The 22,700-nt window shown below is 33.5% G+C and overlaps 1 protein-coding gene across 1 annotated transcript; it reads right to left on the bottom strand.

Annotated features, from left to right (window-relative positions):
* Positions 1-15,227: 15,227 nt before the first annotated feature.
* LOC124529828 (ecdysone oxidase-like) lies at positions 15,228-20,528 on the bottom strand. Its single transcript, XM_047103749.1, has 4 exons — positions 20,488-20,528; positions 18,075-18,196; positions 16,902-17,035; positions 15,228-16,799 (listed from the first exon to the last, which is right to left on the bottom strand). Exons 1-4 carry the CDS (start codon positions 20,526-20,528, stop codon positions 15,228-15,230), a joined length of 1,869 nt encoding a protein of 622 aa, XP_046959705.1.
* Positions 20,529-22,700: the final 2,172 nt, after the last annotated feature.

Here is a 22,700-nt window from a genome sequence, read left to right as displayed (position 1 = left end):
TTACGATTAAAACCTTGTTTTTACTTTCTTTTTTTATAGTTATTATTTTGTATTTTAGAAGAATAAATAGGTGTATTTTAAATGCGTTTCTCTTTAATTTTAATATACAATTACATTTGTAACAAGTCTTTTGATATAAAAGCGCAGTAGACTTTATATTCATTATTATTCAAAACAAAATTAGACTAAATTATGTTAAGTATTATATTTCTATTGAATCAGACTTTGACACGTAGTTCAATGACCTAAAATAAAATTAAATGCTTTTTCAATATTCGTTTGTGTATTTTACTTAATTGGTCGTGAAATAGTAATATTTCTTTGCTCCATCGTTGTCTACTTTCAAAGAAGTTTATAACAGTTAGTTATGAAAAAAGGGTCTTGAAATAAAAAGTATTTGAAAAGCGAAAAATGCTACTGTAATGATTTTGCGAGCTCCGTACCTTTAAAGAAAATAAGGAACCCATATAAGATCACTCCGTTGTCTGCGAGTACAAAACAATACAACATTTATTGTTATAAAAATTAGAACCATAGTTTTATTTAGTTGAATCGAAGTAAAAAATCCTTAAGAAAAGAAATAACGTATATAAAGTATTCAATATTTTCTTACTTATATTTGAGTCAAAAAATAAATAAATAAATATTGGACAACATCACGTTTATTACTCTGATCCCAATGTAAGTAGCTAAAGCGCCTGTGTTATGGAAAATCAGAAGTAACGGAATCGAAGCCTGTATGGGTGTTTGTGGTGTGGTGTGTTGTGATTTTCCCTAACACAAGTGCTTTAGCAACTTACATTAGGATCAGAGTAAAGAACGTAATGTTGTCCAATATTTATTTATTATTTAGTGCGCACACCTAGTCATGCATTGAATAAAGTCAAAACAATGGACCACTACAAGCATCCGGAATCTCGCTGATCCGAAACGGAAAATAGTTCGGCATTCTCGACCACACGCGGTCCGTTTCAATCCGGAGAGAAATTTGATCAGTCGCTCGCCAGTACATGTTTTTGGTTTATGTTCCGATAGTTTTTGCTGAAATGGAATCCTTGAGTTGATGTGCCTTCGACCTTTTTGGTGTAATGTCAGTGAAACCTCGAAAAAGTCTTCACATACTATAGAACCTTTTCTTTGATCATCATTGAATGTATGTTCCAAATATTTTGTTACCCTCAATAAGACTTTAATCAATAGTTTGAAATATGTCAGTTCATACATGACTATATACTATATACTGACAATATTCTATATTATTTCAATTTAATTGCTGACCTCCGTGGTCGAGTGTTGTCTACGCCGCTTTTCATGGGTACGCCACCCCGAGGTGTAGAAAAATTTAATTAATTTTCTACGTTGCCTTAGGTCTGGGTGTTTGTGGTACCGTCGTTACTTCTGATTTCCCATAACACAAGTGCTTTAGCTACTTACATTGAGATCAGAGTAATGTATGTGATGTTGTCCAATATTTATATTTACATTGGCAATGCACCACCAACGCTGGCAACTAGGGTATTATGTCCCTTATGCCTTTAGTTATACTAGCTCATTCAATACAACAGAGAATACAACAAAACAAAGTGTTGCTGTTTGCTTCCACTCAGCCCTTCCAACACGTAAACATTATACAAAAATATTGTGTAATATTATGATATATCTGGATGTAACTTTATGATAGGTTTCATTTTCATTTCTCCAAATTTATAATACGCATGCTTTTAGACAAAAATAGTGGTATGACTACGCCTTGCCTATTTTAATTTATATAACACGACCTTCGAGTAGCTAAATAATACCGCACTTTCCCATATTTGAACATTTATCTTCAAAAATATATAAAAATGGAAAGGCCCATTGGCATTAGCAACTAAATTTAGGTTCCGAGTATGGGTAATGGAAATGGAAATACAATTTCAGTTTTGAAATTGAGTGTGATCATTCAGGTGCATTTGCCCTTCGGTTTTGAGTAACAAGCATCCATCTATCAAAAATTTTACTAAGACGATATTTTAAATAACTTATCCATTATTTCATTGGCCATACCCTCCTTTTCCATGTATCAATACTGGTATTCATATTTACTTTGTCATATGCAGTTCAATCTCAATCAATTTCCTGTTATCTTTTCTATGAATTACGTAATTTGAAATTTCCTCGTATTTATATTTACTCATTACTACATCATTATGTGATGTCTATTGATTTGATATGACAGCATATTTCAACTTGATACATGTTATCATGAAATCGAAGTTATCCATCTATTTTGATCTTGATATGTAAAAAAGTAAGATATATACATAAATAATGGATTTCATTCTTGGTGGTAGGGCTTTGTGCAAGCCCGTCTGGGTAGGTACCACCCACTCATCAGTTATTCTACCCTCAAACAACAGGTTGTGTTCCGGTTTGAAGGGTGAGTGAACCAATGTAACTACAGACACAAGGGACATGACATCTTAGTTCCCAAGGTTAGTGGCGCATTGACGATTTAAGGAACAGTTAGTATTTCTTACAGCGTTATTGTCTATGGGTAATGGTGACCATTTACCATCAGGTGACCCATATGCTCGTCCGCCAAATTATACCATAAAAAAAGTTAGTTTTGTGTTTTGATTGCGAAATCAAATCATTGCGAAATTAAATCTATGACTATTGTACCGATTATAAATATTCACTTTATTTGTTAAAAAGTATTTGTAAAAATTAATTAAATCTTCTGTGACGGATAAATTTTGTTTTATATTGAAACGAATAGTAAACGTTAACACAATAACGTACCTTCATTATCACCATCATCGTGGTATAATTTTCGTTAAATAGTATAAAACAAAGCCGCTTACCGCCGTCTGTCCCTATGTACGCTTCGATTTTTAAAATAAGGCAACGGATTTTGATGCGGTTTTTAATAGATAGATTGATTCAAAAGGAAGGTTCTGAACATATTAACAAATTCTGCAGTAAGCATATTTTGTGTCACCATTGAAAACGAACGAAGCTAGGGTGGGAATGCTACTTTTAAAATAAAACAATTGACGTTCAAGAGTTCTATGCATTTTTTTTTAAATAATAAATTCAGTCACTCTCTGTACACATTAACATAACGCCCGCTCATGACGTATAATCCCTCAGTTGACGGTCTTACCCCGTCGTCCTTATTTACATCAGCTTTAATATTTTATGACTTAGGTGTGCTATATTATGTATTACTTAACGGTTCGGTTTATAAACAGTTTTGTCAGTGACTTATTCTCCAAATTAATTTGATTATAGTGTATGGAAATACACTATAATCAAATTAATTTTATTGTAAATTAAAGAAAATAAATGAAAACTTGCTGAAAGTTCAACTCGATCAAAACAATAAAGAAATTACCTTTACTTGTAAAATGAAATTTGTACATTGTTTCCATTTTAACAACCAGAAAATATGTTTATATAACAATATAAAAAACCGTATATAATAGAGGAAGAAGGGTTAGAGAGAAAGAGACGTCTAAATCGGCAAACGTTTTTTCCTTACGGTTCTTGTCTATATCAAAATCAAAATATATTAAGTGGAGCTACCACGTAGCTACAATGTAGATTTAATCAGCTCACTCTACTGTAAACCGCGTAAAAGAACTTCGTTTTAGAAACATCTATACGTATAATAAAATTGAAGTGTCTGTTTGTAATATTAAAATAACCGTTTTTTACTAAATGCGTGTTTTGGTACATTTGACGTAATAGTATGGCGTACAGAGAAGTAGGCTAGTGGATATGTTTATTTTACTTTCTTTCTCTTTCTTTCTTTACATGAGTAAAAGTGGTATAACTGGGTCATAGTAATTTTATGCAAATTTTAATTAAATACAAACATATAATAAAATTGGAGTGTCTGTTTGTAAAATTACAATAACCGTTTTTTATCCCGCTACTCTCTACAACGGCTGAACTGGTTTTGAAGGGAATGTAATAAAAAGTAAATGTACTGTCAAAGGTGTGAATGAAGGAGTAAATGCTAAACACAACTATAAACCCGACGTAGCATCACTTAATCTCCCTAATATGTAATTAATAAGTTATACTAGAATCTGCGAAATGAGAATAACTTTTTTATTAAATTCAAACTCGGACGAAGTCGCGGGCACAGCTATATTTATACATATTTTTCATTGCATTTATGCACATAAGAATTAATTGCATTTATGTAGTTCTTTAATATTCGTCCTTTTTTAACAACAGATATTATAAGGATAATTTTACGACGTTCAAAAACAACGTTTTCAACGTAAGATTGGAAATCAAAACCGTTACAAAAAACACAAAAGGCTTTTCCTTAGCAAAGTCAAAATGATCCACATTTTTGAAGTCACGTCACCTAGAAGGCAGTGACCTGAATGGATGCTTGCTCCCGTTGGAATGTGTTTTTAGGTTAAGTGCATTGACCTTTGGGTGGTATTGAATTATTAATACGTGGTGTTTACCACAATTATAATAAAATAAATATATCTCGCTTGTATTGTTCGTTCAAATTATACATACACAGTAACATCAATTTTAATTATAATTAAATGCTCTGCTATGAGTAATTATTGTATACGGAATAGAAATTATTATTATAGATTATTAATAAACAACTTAATTACAGCTAATTTGTTTATTCAATAATTATCCGATTTCTAAGTGTAATTATATTAAATGTAAACGTGTTAATTCCAGTTTATTATGTTTCAAAATAAAATTTTATTTAATTCATTAAAAACTTTACGTTAATTAATATATAATATTATATGTTATTTCCACTAACATGTATTATTTAATTATCATCATCGTTTACTTGTTATTATTTCATTTATTTGTCAACATTTAAACTGCCTGGTTATACGAATAGTTTTACATACCAATGACCATACACCAATATATCAACTATGATTTTAACTTGTTCTTGCACTTTTATTTTATTAGACTACATCCTTCGTAACTGGGTTACTAACCAAATCTTTTTTTTTATGAGGTAGGTGGCAAACGAGCATGAGGCCCACCTGATGGAAAGTGACTACCACCGCCCCTGGACATCTAACACCAGGGGACTTGCAGGTGCGTTGCCGGCCTTTAAGAAAGGAGTACGCTCTTTTCTTGAAGGTTCCCATGTCGTATCGGTTCGGAAAAACCGCCGGCGGAAGCTGGTTCCAGAAAGTGGTTGTGCGAGGCAGAAAATGTCTAAGAGATCTGCGTAAAGGATTCTATTTGAAAATAAATGATATTAAATGCCGCATAAAGGTCAATAACCTTTCCGAAGAAAAAAATGGTTGAATTTAATTGCCACCTCGTATAAAGCTATGATTCATTAATCAATTTCAAATAAACAAGTACTCGTTGACAAAGTACGAATCGATTCATCGAATGAGATGCCTTCGAGACAAGCGCGGGATTAGTCCGTTAATTTATTACTTTGAAACGTCGCAGTCGGAAGTTAGCATTCCTTTGTGCTGAAATACGATATCACGGCTTTCAAACCAGAGTTAATTACAAGTAAGTTTGTGATAGCGTTTGTGCAAGTTCAGTATTCATTAAGAATATATATGAGTTTTTTTATGTATTTTAAATGTATATTTGTTTGTATATTTTATACTGTATTGTATTTCTAGGACGAAGTACGAATCTCCTGCAACACCGAGCAAAATAATAAAAAGGTGTGATCGGAGAAAGCCCCTGTAATAATATAATATATACAATTACACTTGATGGTAGGATTTTGTATATATTCAACCTCCAAACAGCAATACTACGGGACCATAATCATTCTATAGTGTAGTCGGTGTCAGTATAGACAAGACAAGACAAGACAAGACTCATCTTAGTTCATAAGTTGATGGAGCTTGGAAGATGAAAGTAATGCCTAACCTTTATTACACACAGTCTACGAGCGGCAATAATCACTTACAATCAGATAATCCATTTGTCAGTCTACCTGACAAATATAAAATAGTAGATTATGCAATGCCACATATGATATCAATGTTATATAGATTCACTTGTACAATATAATAATTCATTTACTTTCCTGTACAACACTTTAAGATCTTTATATATTAGACAAGCTCATCTCACGTAGACCTTTGTTACAACGTTCGCTAAGAAATCTCCTAGTTCAGCGTCTACGTTGTTTTGCGGATTTTTCGCAAGCTCTTTTTAAGTTGAACATTTTCCTCACACTGATTTTATTGTATACTACTTGGCCGTGCCGACTTCGTACGGGTACGGTAAAATAAGGATTTTATGCCGCGCTAAAATAAACATTCGCCAGCCGACATATTCGCCCGTACTTTGCTAATATATCTGTGGATTTTTCACGTGTTAATATTTCTAGACTACCGTTTAGAAATGCATACTGTTAAAGGAAATATTATAATCAAACGCTTGATATTAATATAATGTTTATTTTGGAAATGATTCATAAGTTGTAAGTTATTATTAAACTGTTGTTCTACGGTTATAATATTTCTCCGTTTTTATTAAACGTAACAATATTTATTTAGAAAAGATAGAAAAGTGTTCCTCAAATATTTTGTAGATATTTCAAAAATCTAAAAGTCTCTCATATAGAGTTTGTGAAAATATATATAAATGTCAAAGTAACTCTGTAAGTCTGTATGACGCTCTTTCGCAACCAAACCGCTTAACCGAATTTGATGAAAATGACAATGAAGCAAACTTGAACTCCAAGAAATGACAAGGCTACTTTTTCGCCTAACACATGACAACCAACGACCTAAAATGCAAGCGAGGCCGCGGTCGACTGCTAGTATTTTATAATTTTGGCAGCGATGGCTCTAAAAACGTATGTACCGAAAATTTACTTATAAGGCTCGTCGCACAACTATTTAAAAAACAACATAACAGTTTGATATCAATTAGATAATCGCTTATTGGGTGAAACACGCGTACAGAACTTACATGTTAGATACGTATTAGTATGATGTGAGATTTCGGATAATATTCTTAAAGGTGGAAAACGAATTTAATAGCGAAACTTCATTTTGGTATTATAAGACGAGACGTTTCCAATGGGTATTCGGGGCATTTTTGTAATTTTCTCGAACGGCCGGGTGTATCTATATAGTATCGTTACTTCAAAGTCCGGTCTCATGAGAGTGGAGATTTTTACCCTGGCCCACTACCGTCGTGGCAACGTTACGTCACCGAGATATCATTATTACACAGTATAAAACAAAATCACTTACCCGCTTTTTATCCTTATGTATGCTTAGAGCTTTAAAATTACACAACAGATTTTGGTTTTGGAAATGTGGTTTTTTCTTTAATAGATTGATTCAAGAAATGTTTATAAGTATAATACATGCACAATATAGTAGATAATTTTAGAGGTTTCTATAAGCATTTCGTATCTTGCATTCTCGTTGAATATTAATTGAATATTTGATATATAATCACGTGCATATAGCTAGTTTCTTTTCATTTCCCTGGAAACTTTGCAATGTACAAATGTGTGAAACAATAAATTGCAATGGATTTTTTTATAAAATAAAGACTTAAATATATGTAATTATAGTATTATTATTATTTGACGGGTGCGAGCCTAAGCGAGTAGAGAACGGGGGTGAAAACACACAAACAAATCTGCCGCTAGTAGGCTGTTGAATTTTTGCCGCCCCTACTTTTTTATCCCGTTATTAGTATGATTATAAACTAGGAGATATTTCTGTCAGTTACTAAATTATTTTTCCAATCCGCTATGTAGTGACGAGTAAACGGATTATGGACGTAATTTGTATACATATAATTATAAGTTCCTTTTTATATTTCTGTACGATAATAACAAATTTGGGTTAAATTTGCCGCCCCTCTTAATCTGCCGCTCTAGGCTCCAGCCTACTTAGCCTATTGGTAAATCCGCAACTGGGTACATGACAGAACCGTTCCCTACATAATCTGTTGATCATGAAGGCATTCGAGTCGTTAAGAGGCAATAAACAAGTCAGATCAAAAAAATCTTGTGTACATAATGATAATCGACTTTGACGAATATTAAAGGCAACATTATATAAATCCAAATGTAAAGTTTGGATGCTCAACTGTTCTTGCATTTTATATGTAGTCGACCGTGGTTAGTCCGGCGGGAAATTAGCGTTCATTACTACGAGATTGAGTCACTCACTAAAAATGTAATTTCCGAGTTAGCACCCTTCTGATGAAAGCCTCCGTTGCACCGTAATTTAGGCCCCTTATAAGAATGTAATTATTATTTATAGGGCTAGGGAATTAATCTATTTCAATACTAGCACCTACTCAGTAAAACATTATGAGCGTATTTTTATTTTGAAAAGTGACTTACCAAAATTATGTCACCTCAATCAGAAGCTCTTACTTTACATTTTTTTAAATTTCATCATTAAATATTTTAGGCATTTTATTGTGTTCATAAAGACGAACAACAGTCGTATTTTAGTTTTGGATTTTAGGAATAGACAAGATAACTTTGAGCATTTTAATGTCTCCAGAGATCGTGATGTTTCCAGTCCATTAGCACGATTCTAAACTCAGACTATGTGATAGCTATACATAAACTAGACACATACATTATCTAGATTTATGTTTGTATATATTCTAGTAAAAAAACACTAAATGTTTACAGTATAAAAGTAAAGCTAAAGTGTTTCAGTGATGGACAAAGACTTTCTCTAAAGTTTTTTACTCTTATAACATGGTTTGACACTAGTTCTATTACTACATTATAAAGGACTGGCAGATTTTTATGTGATATCTGAATTAATTTGATTCTTAGTGGTGACAAATACAAATTCAAATTTGCTTAAATACTTTTTGTGTGAATGAGAAAAAAAAAACAAAACAAAAAGAACATAAATTGCATACTTTTGTAGTGATTTTGATTTTAAACTTTTTTCTTGTATTTTGTTTATTTTCTGTGTGCAATAAAGCTGTTTATTATTATTATTATTATAAATATTTATCTATGATATTAGATAGATTGGGATTTCGAATAAACTTCTTAAAGCGGATTTTCTGTGTCAGTGATAAGACATCCAATCCGAACCAAACATTACCTTTACTTATAAATAAAAGCTTAAGCACCGATTTCCATGTTCCTAATTATTTAAAAACGGATTTTATTTTCAAACTTTTATGCATTATGTTATAGAACGACACAACTTAGATGTAGCATGGACAAAATTCGTCAAACCGATCACATGCGAATTAAATACACGAAATATTTATTTCTCATCTGAATATGATACTTACACAAAAGTAATAACTTGTAATATCATATGACCTAATATATTCGTTAATTTGACACTTCCATTTACATGCACTTGCTGTCTCCGGTTGAACTGACGCGCGAATCTATTGCAACTAACAGCGTCGAATGGCGCGATGGGGAGCTATTTCTATTAGTTGTGTAAATCGGCAGTAATCGGTTTTATTGAATTCGCCGATGTAAAATCTAAGTTGTGTCGTACTTCTACTACGTACGTACTTCTTTAAAGGATGCATTTTTGAAAGCGCTTAAACGATTCACCTTTATACGCAAGCATAAAAACCGATTTCAAACCTCCTCTTAGTGCTAACCAACATTCTATTTCATAAGTGGTAGTGCCACGCTGTATACCTTCGAGTTACAGCCGAATGGGCCGGCACGCCCGGGGAAGTACCACTCTCTCACTTAAAATCGGCGTAAAGTGGTAGCTATGCTACCGCGTTTCGCCCGGTAAGTGAGAGTTCCGGAGGCCCAATCCCCCTCCCCCCCAAAACTTGATGGTTGTGCAGAATATGGTTAAATTACCCCAGGAGGGTACCACCAGCGACAGCGGTGGAGAATCCCTCTCTGGGCATCCATGCTCAGGACATACACCACCTGAGCAGGGATGCCCAGGCTGCCCTCCGAATTCTGGGGGGGGCAATTTTGCGCTCGCCACTGTTCGAGGCAAGCGGAGCAGGCATCATAAGGCAACCCCTACCACCCTCGCTGTGGACTTCTGCAACATAAGGGGACTCAACTCTAACCTCAACGCCGTTCACTACCATCTGGAAACGGCGAAGCCGGCCTTGCTCTTTTTAACCGAGACCCAGATATCTTCTCCTGCCGATACGGCTTTTCTTTCGTACCCTGGGTACAAATTGGAACATTCCTTTGTGCCACGAGCTGGGGTATGCGTTTACGTCAGAGATGATATCTGTTCTCGACGCCTCGGCAGCCTTGAAGGACAGGACCTATCGATTATCTGGCTGCGTGTAGACTGCGATGACCATCCGCGAATCTATGCGTGCCTTTATAGGTCCCATAGCGGTAATGTCGAAACCGACCGACTGGTTGAGCACGTCCAATTGGCTACAGATTCCGTGCTGCAGCAGATTCCATCAGCGGAGATCATTATTCTGGGCGACTTTAATGCCCATCACGCTGAATGGCTCGGCTCACGCACCACCGATCATGCGGGTAGATCTGTTCTGGACTTCGCTCTAGCATATGATCTGACACAACTGGTCAACTCGCCAACGCGAATACCGGATGTGGAGGATCATACACCTTCCCTGTTGGACTTTCTGCTGACTTCGCATCCGGATGGCTATCAGGTTACCGTCGATCCCCCTCTGGGCTCGTCGGACCACTGTCTCGTCCGGAGTACAGTGCCGGTTATGCGGTACTCAAGGCCTCGCTTTGTTGGGTGCCGCCGAGTATGGCACTACAAGTCAGCGGTTTGGGATGGGATGCGGTCTTTTTTTGCATCTTACCCATGGGGGCAGATTTGTTTCTCGCCGGATGATCCGAACGCTGCTGCTGACTCTGTTGCCGATGTGGTGCTTCAGGGTATGGAACTATTCTTTCCTTACAGAGTAAGTACCCATCGGTGGCAAGTCCCAGCCTTGGTTTGGTCGCTTCTGCAAAACGGCATCACGCCGAAAGTGGGAACGCTATCAAACCTGGGCTAATGCATCTGCGTCTCGTGATGTAAATACCAGCGCATTCAAAAAGGAATATAACTCTGCCTCTAGGTCCCTCAAAAACGTGATTGCTAGGGCGAAGACGGAGTACATTGGCAGAATTGGCGAAAGACTGGTGCGCCTCCCTTCAGGAACACGTGCGTTCTGGTCTCTCGCTAAGGCTGTCTTAGGGAATTTCTGTCAGCCTTCGTTTCCATCTCTGCCCAGGGACGGTGAGTCATTGGCCCATACCGCGAAAGAGAAAGCTGATCTTTTAGGCACTCTCTTCGCGTCGAACTCGACTCTGGATGACCAAGGAAAGTCTCCACCGACAATTCCGCGGTGTGATACCACGATGCCGGAGGTTAAATTCCGGCAAAGTGCAGTTCGCAAAGCACTTCTTTCCTTGGATATTCATAAGTCGAGTGGACCTGATGGCATCCCTCATTGTCTGATTTCTTATTTATTAGTATAGATAACAACAAAAGTGTACATTCAAAAATTACTAAAATTGTTAAAAATTAATTCCTAAAACCTATTTTGATACATCGAAATCTCTCCCGACTGTAAAATGACGCTTCAATATTGAAGAGTAACCTTTGTGACATTATTTTTTGTTCAAGTTTAATCTTTATATTCAGCGTCTAGATTCAAGCGTTATACCAGAATTTACGTATAACGCACGTAGCTACAAAATACCTTGTTATCCCCTCAAACGTTTAAAACGTTCAGGTACGTTACAAGGGGCCAACTCATGTTTACCTTTTGTTAGCTTGGCAAAGGAAATAGCGAACTAAAATGGATACACCTCTCCCTGCCACACTAAACTTACCTTTAACGAAAATTCAAAAAATCAAATTTCAATCTTAAAATTTGTATTCTATAAAGCTTATGAAAGTCAATTAGTAAAAAAGCGTGGAATTATACTAGTTGACTTCCAGGCAGGATAACTTACATAGATATTAATTGTAATTAACTAATATTGACTGTTTTCTTAAATATTGAAAAATAGTAACTACTGTTATTCTTACCGGTTCTTCTCGGTAGAATTTACTTTGCGAACCAGTGGTAGCTTCACTTAAAATAGTTGTTACCTAAGCCTACTTGAATAAAGTATATTTTTGGTATTGATTTGAATTTAGACCTTGAGTTATGCATATATCGGCAAACGACTAAAATTTACCAATTATTGTTAGTTTTGTTTTTTCTATTTTTGATGTTACTTATTTATAAAGTAAAGTAAAGTAACAGCCTGTAAATTACCCACTGCTGGGCTAAGATGCACGCTTTCTAACTATTGGGCCGCCTCGGCTTATTATAATTATTAGGAATTCCTAATAACACGATAAAAAATACACCTTTTATACACCATAGCATAAAACAATCGTAAAAGTTTTTACACGACTTATATACGATCGATATCTTATATATAAGATAATCTTAAGTTTTTACTTAGACTTTTACATCAACACATCACAAGCACTCCAGTTTTGATTAATTTGCCACTGTCGACAAAATATGATGACGTCAAAATATATTGTTGAGTAGAATATTCATTCTAACAAATCGATACATTAATATTCATGACTACATTACAAGACGCATAAAATTTATTATAAAAACAGTCATAGCATTTTATTACTCATTTTACAATTCTTCTAAAGCTAGAATTATTCTAAATTTATTAATCTATACTAATTATATATGTCTCTCTGATATTTACTTTTTTATTACCAAACCGAAATAACCAAATTTAATAAAAAAATTATGTATAGCAAACCTGAACTCCTAGAAAGACGTTAGTCTTTTTTTTTTGCCTAGCACCCAACTATCAAGCCTTAGAATGCGAATGAACTTTTGACAGCAACTACATTACCATAAAAATATAAAAAATCATGATATTATATTAAAATTTTTACCAAACCATGTTAGTTTTGGCTGAAAAAGTTAAATAAAATAGCTGGAATTTCTCTCCCACACTTAGTTTCTATAAAATGAAGTCTGAGACGAGCGTGGGATTATTCATGCAATTTATTACCTCAAAACGTCGTTAACTTAAGTAAAGATACATTTGTTATAAAATACGATGTCACGGAATCCAGACTTCAGTTCATTGCTGGGCTTAGATTTAAAGCTACTTTGTGTAAACATTGGCGACGCTGGATTGAAAACGCGGTTCATAAAACGAACGCTTTAATCTTTTAAGCTCTTGGCGTAAGCGGATTGAGAAATAAATAGTTTCAGGCTGTCTATTAAAATCAGGAGATGCAGTAAACATTTTTATGTAATTTTAACTTCGAAATATCCATATATATCAGTTAAGAGTTTCTGGAAATATAACTAAACTGTATTTGTATGTGTAATCGAATGTAAATGAAATCATTTTAAAATATTTCACCAAATACTGCTTAAATTAAATCTATTCGGTAGTAAATATTAAATTCATGTGTAATATTCATATGTATGAAATATTTTAGAAAAAGTCGTTAAAAATTTGTAAAAAAGCCTTTATAGAATTTTAAATGGGCTCCCAATAATAAAATTTTATTGTCCTATCTCATACCTAATTTCACTATTTTTCTTTAACATAATTGTTAAGAGCACGGACAGACGTGTCACCTGTAATCTTTGGTATCATCACATAGTACAACTACATAGTAGCGCTGTCTGATTATTGATATTTAATTCGCAATAAGGAACTGCATTCTCTATAATATACATCTATAGTTGTTTCTCTAGCCTTATTTCTATAAGAAACTTTAGTAACTTTTAAAAAAATACAGACTGTTCTAACAAATAAGAATGAAAAAAAATATATTTACAAAAATAACTACGACATCAGATATGGCCGCAGCTTAAACGATGGAATGGTGTTAAATTATATTTATATTTAGAACGATATAATAATAGAAACGTCTTTACATAGTATGAAACAAAGTCGCTCATCGCTGTCTGTCAGATTTTGATGCGGTTTTTTTTTATAGATAGAGTGATTCGGGAGAAAAAAATTTGTACATTTGTAATACATGGACAATATATTAATGAAACAAGAAAAACACTGTAATATATTTAGTATCAGCATAGCACACGTGCCAAGCACGTCGCAAGTTATACATAAAAGAGATTATTCTCTTTATTTCCTCCTTCCCCTTTCCCAATGCGCACAAAGAAATTTGGCAAAATTTCCTTGTCACACCGCTAAAGAATGGTACTCTTTACCAGCACAAGTGTTCCCCTCCTCTTATAACCTGGGTGCATTCAAACGAGGCGTGAAAAGGCATCTTGCAAGCAGACATTGCGAGGGTGACTAGTGCAGCTCATTTATGCTGTCCGTACAAGTCGTCTTCGCGTTTGGACTCCACTTCCACTTACCATCAGGTGGAGTGTAGTCATATGCCTACCCGGATAATATAAAAAAAGAACTCACATTATTACTCTTTTCAAATAACTAAATTTAAATCCGAATATGAAATATTAAAATCAGAAATGAAGATGATTGAATTTATCCCAATGCAAAACTGCAACTTTTCTTAAAACTTAAGATAAAGACAGCAATATATTCTTAAGCGACTTACCAATGAATAGAGAGTTCTTATATGCAAAAGAGAACGGATTTATTCATGAGACTTCTGGCAACAAAGTAAGGAATACGAAATAAGTGAAGTTTGACTTCATAATAAATCCACTTCGGATAATGAAAATGATAAGTGGTTTTGTAAAATTTAAAACAAAATACTTTACCTTACATTTATTTCAACAACGAGCTTTTTAGATTATTCCATTACATTTTTTAAAGTCAATAATAAATGACATGTTTTAATAATGACTAATTTATTTCTTAAAAATTTAAATAAATAATATCACTCAAGTATTTCAAACACAGTTTGAAATAAAAACTTTTTGAATAATAAAAATATCTCGAGACAAGAAACTTTTTATACAAGTTTTATCTTAAAACGCTTTCTCTAATATTTTTATCATCATGATAATATCATGAAGTACGATAATATTTTGACTGGCTCACATAGCCGGCATATTTGACTTTAAATCCATCGATCGCCCCCATACTTTTTTGCGAAAGTCAGAATGAGGTCTTCTCTATTCTCTATACATCAAAACTATGCGATCTTTTTATCAGAAATTCGGTAATCGAGAATATTAATAGTCCACATCTAATTCAGACGGATTTTAATTATATATTTTTCCTAAATTGAATTACTCAATGGAATTAAAAAGTCAACAACTAACGTCTGAATATTTGAAATATATTTTTTTTATTAAAGACTCAAATATTCTGCTTTAATTATATCAGAGCCCATTTCACCAATCATTATAGTTGGAGCATTAGTATTTCCACTAGTGATTGAAGGCATTATACTAGCATCTATAACACGTAATCTTTTCACTCCATAAACTTTTAAAAAGTTATTAACGACTGAATCCTTTGGATTTGGGCCCATTTTTGCCGTCCCAACTGGATGGTACACAGTACTACAGGTGTTAATTGCATAGCATTGCCAATAAGAATCACTTTTAAAATCATATTTATTGCACTGAGGTATATTGACTCTTTGTACAAATGCGTTTATAGATTTAAAATATGGAGTGTTCACTATCTCGGTAAGCATTTTTATTCCATCAACTGTCGCGTCTAAATCTCTAATGTCGCTAAAATAATTGCCGTTAATTATTGGGTGATCGTAAGGATTTGACGTTTTTAAATATATTGATCCTCTAGACAATGGATGCAAAAGGTTAAATGGAAATAAATATAACGCTTTGTTTGTATTAAATTCTATGAAAGAATTTAGTGTATCATTTTGGTAATTATGAAAAAAGTTTTTTATTGATTTACTTTTTTTCCGTATAACCGTTAAGTGACTTTGAAATTCTGGGTATGCCATGTTTGGATTGCGAGAAAAAAACGCCGAAATATCAGAAATAATGTTATGTGCTAGAAGTCCAGTTTTGTTATACATATATTTTGCAACTTCAAATAATTTTTCTTCTTCGTTTTCCTCTCCTGGTTCATCGCCATAAATTGCGATAGGAATTAAATTATGATCTTGTAAATTCCTACCAACTCCTGGCAAATTGACAATACATGAAATGTTTTTAGACAATAAATGTGCCGCTGGACCAATACCGGATAACATTAATAGTTGAGGAGTATTTACTGCACCAGCACTTAATATTACTTCGAAGTTCGCATAAAATGTTTTCTTTTGTTTCATAATATCGACTTCAACTCCATACGCGTGGTTATTGCTATTAATTAAAACTTTAGTTACAAATGCATTTGTGATAATTTTTAAATTTTTTCTCTTTCTATTAGGTTCCAAATATGATCTGTACGTACTATATCTACGACCGTTGGCAGCTGTTGATCTTAAAATACCTGATATTCCTAGCCCATTGAATCTTGATGCATTTATATCATTTACGCGCTTAAAACCCATGTAATCCCATGATTCTAAGACCTTTTCGGTAATATCTCTGTATGTAATATTAAAAGTATTAATTACTTGTGGACCATTGTAACCATATGCGTCTATTATGTCAGGATCTTTTGTTAATTCAGCATCTTGCAAACTTTCTGCTTTTTTAAAATAGAAATTAACATTTTCTGGAGTCCAATTTGAATTTCCCGCTTTTTCCCAAGCTTGAAAGTCGCAATCTCTTCCTCTGACATAGGCCATTCCATTAATTGAACTACATCCACCGAGCATTTTTCCACGAGGCCAATAAACAGAACCGGCTTTGAGTGCTTGATGCCTTACGCCATCATTTTGAGTATAATATTGCCAATCATATTTAGATTGGAAAAGATATTGTTCCAAATATGGTATCTATAACAATGAAATAATGGTAAAATCCTCAAAATTACATAATGTATGAGTAACTTTTAATGTTTTAAATCAAGATAAATTATATTTTACCTATATACTTACATCAGATTCGATTGGAGGGTCAGATCCAGCTTCAAGGAGTAATATGTTCCATTTTTTTATTTCACTGAGCCGACTTGCTACTACACTTCCAGCTGAACCCCCACCAATGATGATGAAATCGTAGGTCTCGTGATCTGAAGCGAATAAACAAAATATTAATATTTCATTGTTTATTATTGAGGAAAACATATAGTTAAAGGCTCTTGACGGCCTTCATCAGGACGGTCCATTGTAGTTAAACTTGACAAAGTCCTTGATTCGGTCACAGGCGTGGTATGTCGAAAATAAAGGCACTTTTGATAAAAAATCAACGTTCTATTTATCACAATGAAGTCTTTTAACAAAAATATAGCGTCTTCTAAGCGATTTAATTAGATTAAAATCACTGGACGTAAGCGATCCGTCGTTGTCGATCGTTCAGCCAGGCTATTTTTCAAAAAGTGACAATCACGGATGACAATCATAAGGTGGCCGCCCACAACGACGTTTCACTAGAGTGTTGCCACCACAGTTGGGTTGCCACTCTCGTCCTTACAAATTCCAACATTGAATTAAATTAACATAGACATTGATACTAGATAGCTCTATCTAACATTTAACTTAACTTAAAAAAAAGGTAAATTTAGAACGCGCTCGAGGCGCCGTCATAGTTATAAAATGAATACTGATAACACAATCAGACGTAGACTGCAATGATACATACATCTACACATGTACAGTCAGGTTAAGAAAAGGTTCATCACCTTAAGAGCTATTTTCGGGTGCTCAGTATAAGTCATTATCTGCTTTACCGATCGAGAAAATATGACAATGAGAGTATTTTTCCAGTAAGATATCATATCTAATTTTAATTTGTAATGACTGATTACGCCATTAAAAAGGTTTCATGTCGATATAAAACTAGACGTAGTCCAATAATGTTACACTATTTTGAACCAAGTTATCATACAATGTGAGTTTAATTTTATATGCAGTTGTCAGTTCAGTGCTTTCGTTTCAAAAATTACTAAGAGTTTACGATTTGATAAATAAATTAATTTGAAAACTGACGAAGGTTTTCTTACTGTGGCTGTACATACATGATATAAACAAATTCTTGGAGTTGAAGTACTTAAATTGATTGTCTAATACCATTAAACAAAAATAAATTATTTATAGTGTCTCAAACATTACCTCCTGCATAATGATGTTGTCTTTCTGGTATGATACATTGGGTTGCAGCTAGAAAATTTATCGCTGATGCAAATAGCTGAGAAGCCGCTCCTGTTGTAGTTGTACAAGCATCGATGGTATTTCTAAAGAAAAATTATTATTGTTTTAAAATGATTATGATTCTTTTCTCTAAATAAATAAAGACTATAATTAATATTTATAATATTTCATATTAAAATTAATGGTTCTAGCAAACATGATCATTCCACCACCAAACACTGATACATTTTACAGATGTGTATCTGTTTAAAACGTAAGTTAACCAGTGTAATTACAGCTAAAAGAGGCATTTAAGATCCCAGAGCTGGCGGCGCATTAAAAGCGTAGGCGCGCTCTATACTTCTTTCAGTGGCAGTCTTTATATGGTAGTTTGAACTTAAATTATAGTAAGGAAATGATCATTAGCAATTCTTGGTACTATTCAATTTTGAGTACCTTTTGAATGACAAATGAAAACATTATTTATGTACATTTTACATTAACAGCCTGTAAATTTCCCACAGCTGAGCTAAGGCCTCTTCTCCTTTTGGGGAGGTTTGGAGTACTTTCGACAACGCTGCTTCAATGCAGGCTGGTGGACACGTGTGGCCGAATTTCATTGAAATTAGATACATGCAGGTTTCCTCACGATTTTTTTCCTTCACCGCCGAACACGAGATGAATTATAGACACAAATTAAGCAGATGATTATCGCATATTTATATCAATACGCTATATTTTTATACTAATAGTGGATTATCTTAGTTGATTTTCGCTCGTATTCCCTTCGCGAACATTAATACTTCACATTCGGAATAAATCTCCAACTGGCGAGATGTTTCGGAAAGTTTTAGATAGTAGTAATAAATGAGACTCGCCGTGGAATAATCGCTATTTGTTCCACACACATTACGAGTACACAGTCCACCGGGCGCGGCCGGCGGCTAATGCATCTGGATATATTTACTGTAAAGCATAATTCGTAAATTGCTCGGTATTTTGATAAGTATTCCCGATCTCGTACGATGAAGCTTATTTGTTTCATTTTCGTTGTCTTTGTAAATAGCATAAAATGAAGTCGCTTTATTTTTCTGCTTGTATCTTGGTTTACGACTTTTCAACTATTTAACGGTTTTTAATATACTTTTTACTAATAAAAAAGCGATGAAAGAAGGTTTCCGTATATATTTTGTACAAAATCGGTAAACTATGGCTGTATTACAAAAACTGTTTTCGATTATACTTTAGGAAAGGACAACAATCTACTGGTATTAAGTTCCGATTTGAAGAGCGAATGAGCCAGTGTAACTACAGGAATAGTACGACACAACTTATCGGCAAAATTCGATCACATCCGAATTAAGTACGCTATCCCAAATTATAAATATTTAATTCATATGTGAATATGATCTTTACACAAACTGTAATATGATCTAAAATATTCGTCAATTTGACACTTCGATTTACATGCCCTTGCTTCGCCATAATGGCGCCATAGGGAGCTATTTCTATTGGTTGTATAAATCGGCAGTAATCGATTTTATTGAATTTGCCGATGCTACATCTAAGTTGTATCGTATTATTGTTTAGCTGTTTAATATACAATGGCATCTACCTCGACGGTTACACCCAAACCACCAACTAATAAAGTATCTTAATAAGATTTGAATTAATCAATTCAATTATGCTTATTTTTTTATTTAAGTAGGCTCATAAAATCTTTGTAATATTACAGAATTAAATTAAATGTAAATTGACCGCCGGTTCCGAATGTAGATTTTACAATGTAGAGAATAAACGACAAGAAACTTAGTAGTTACTGTTAACAATCATTTTAATTACAATGTTTATAAATTTATCAATCGAGTCAAATTAAACAAGTAACACTACTCTTTTTAACATGAATAAAATCTTGTATTGAGTAATATGCCTTATTTGCCAATGTTATTCTGACATGCAATATGTTAAGTTAAAAATAACTCTGAAATCTTATTATAGAAGTGAATGCCGTGACCGAGAAAAAATGCATCAACACTGTGCACTCGGAAATTATCATTGTTACCGTTGGTTCTTAAAGGTTGGTTGGTTTATGATTAATAGAACAAATTATATACCGAGATGGCCCAGTGGTAAGAACGCGTGCATCTTAACCGATGATCGCGGGTTCAAACGTAGGCCGGCACCACTGACTGAATATTCATGAGCTTAATTTGTGTTTATAATCCATCTCGTGCTCTGCTGTGAAGGAAAACATCGTGAGCAAACCTGCATGTTTTCATAGAAATTCTGCCACATGTGTATTCTACCAACCTGCATTGCAGCGTGGTGGAATACTTTCCGAACCTTATCCTCAAAGGGAGGAGAGGAGGCCTTAATCCAGCAGTGGAAAATTTACAGGCTGTTGTTGTTTTTGTTGACGTAATCATATCCTGACATTTCATATTGGTGGTTTGCAGTGAGTTTCGAATAAGGTTTTACAGAATAACTCCATTGGAAATTTTCGCTTATATTTATCTATTTTGAAGAAAAAAATTCACAAATACAAAACCGTTGAATATATGACAAACTTTTTTTAATAACTAAAATAATATAACACTTACAATAACATTATATTAGCGCAGCAACAAGGCGAAGTAAGTTGTTGTACTGTGAAGGTATGAATCCAATTTGCCTTTTTATTATGTTAAATTCTATTTTTAAAAATGTTTTAAGTCAACAATCTGTTTACACAATTCGCGAGCTTTTGAGGAGAATGGGGAGAATTAATTCACAAAAATTGTCTGCAATTCATTAACTAAGATTTCACAGAATACAAATTTGACAGCCATGCTATTATTTTTATGGGACGGTCACTTAATCTAACTAGAATGTACTCCTTAGTAGGAAAACAGATATAAAAGACTTTTTTAAATGTTCAAAAAGTTATATATTATTACATATTTTTTGATATTATTTGTTTAATAATAATTCTTTAGACCTTTAATTTGATAAATAACGCATATCTATACAAAAGTTCATCATGAGTTAATTACTTTTTTAATTCCCTTCTCGTGGATACAAATTATTTTTAAGGATATTTTCTGAGCATCTTTCAACAAGTAAAGATTTTACAGAGAATATTTAATCCCCGCTTCACTCCCTGATTTGTATGTTAGTCAGTCAATTAATGTATTATGTTAAATCATAATTGATTTTTTTACTATTGTATATATTATGTTAAATGTTAGTAAAAAAATAATTTGGTTTATATGTTTAAATGGGACAGGGTTGTATGAAAGAAATCAATTCCTCATATTTTATTTTCGAACTCATCACTACGTAATAAAATTCGTTCAAAAATCGTTAACAAATTCCTACTTAGTCCTTTTCCCCTCAAGTTCCTCTTATTGGGTAATGTTTGTAAATTATAAAAAAATCAAAAATAAACCTCGATATTTATTTATAAATCTTGTTTTAATGTATTTTTGAAATCATATTTTTTATCGACTTCCGAATTAAATTATAATAATGGTTTCGAATTTCGAAAGTAAAAATTTTACGCATATTTCATCTTTTTGAGGTCACCGGTGTTCTACATTTCTAAAGAACTTTTATTTTTATATATTATATTATGAACGTGAATGAAATATAAATAATGTCTTATATATATATATAAGGAGCCGAGATGGCCCAGTGGTTAGAACACGTGTATCTTCTCACTCATCTTATCACTCTATATGTGCTTAATTTGTGTTTATAATTCATCTCGTGCTCGGCGTTGAAGGAAAACATCGTGTGTGCATGTGTCTAATTTCATTGAAATTCTGCCACATGTGCATTCCACCAACCCGCATTGGAACAGCGTGGTGGAATTTGTTCCAAGCCTTCTCCTTAATGGGCGAGGAGGTCATTAGCCCAGCAGTGGGAAATTTACAGGCTGTAACTTTTAACTTTTATATAAGGATCATGTTAATCACTAATTTTATCTAAGTGATTAAGTTTAAATTAAACCAAATCTCATCTAGACCCAATTTTAATTTCGTCCGTAGTAAAAGGTCGTATAATTTTATAGTAATACGCTTCGTGTTCAAAATTATTAATATAGCTATATATGAGAAGGACCCCTATAAAATAATATTTTGAATTTCATTATTTCATGTCCTTGAGTCTTAAGAAAATTAACTCCAAACTTAACTTATTTCAGCATTGGAAATATCAAAACATATTAACGTCAATTTTTATTGTTGTTTAAATTGTTCTTATATGAAATATAAGTAATATGGTATATATACATATGTAATAGATTGTACGAATATAATTGTGATCGTAACTAAATTATGTGTCCCGTATTAGTGTAATAATAACTAGTAGATAAATAATATAACTGCAATTGCAAACGGGCTGAGTCATTTGCAAATTTATCTATATATAAAGAGTGTGTGTGTCTGTGTGTGTGTGTGCCTGTGATTTTTAACAACATATTATTTACGATAAACAAATGTGCTGTGCTTAGATTTAACGCTTTTTACTAATTGGTTATCCTACTTCTAATTGATTAGCAGCATGCCTGGCGTGTGATTGTAAGGCTGTTTTAATCGACAACAACAACTACATTTTAACACAATTTTA

Source organism: Vanessa cardui, chromosome 5 (genome assembly GCF_905220365.1).
Source record: "Vanessa cardui chromosome 5, ilVanCard2.1, whole genome shotgun sequence".
Classification (NCBI taxonomy): Eukaryota; Metazoa; Arthropoda; class Insecta; order Lepidoptera; family Nymphalidae; genus Vanessa; species Vanessa cardui.
This window is presented reverse-complemented; position numbering and strand designations above follow the sequence as displayed.

Coding starts and splice junctions, on each gene's coding strand:
- LOC124529828 (XM_047103749.1), bottom strand. CDS start 20,528: ATGTCAGGATATGATTACGTCAACAAAAACAACAACAGCCT. Junction 17,036..18,074: donor ACAACATCATTATGCAGGAG/GTAATGTTTGAG, acceptor TATTCGCTTCAG/ATCACGAGACCTACGATTTC. Junction 16,800..16,901: donor ACCCTCCAATCGAATCTGAT/GTAAGTATATAG, acceptor TCATTGTTATAG/ATACCATATTTGGAACAATA.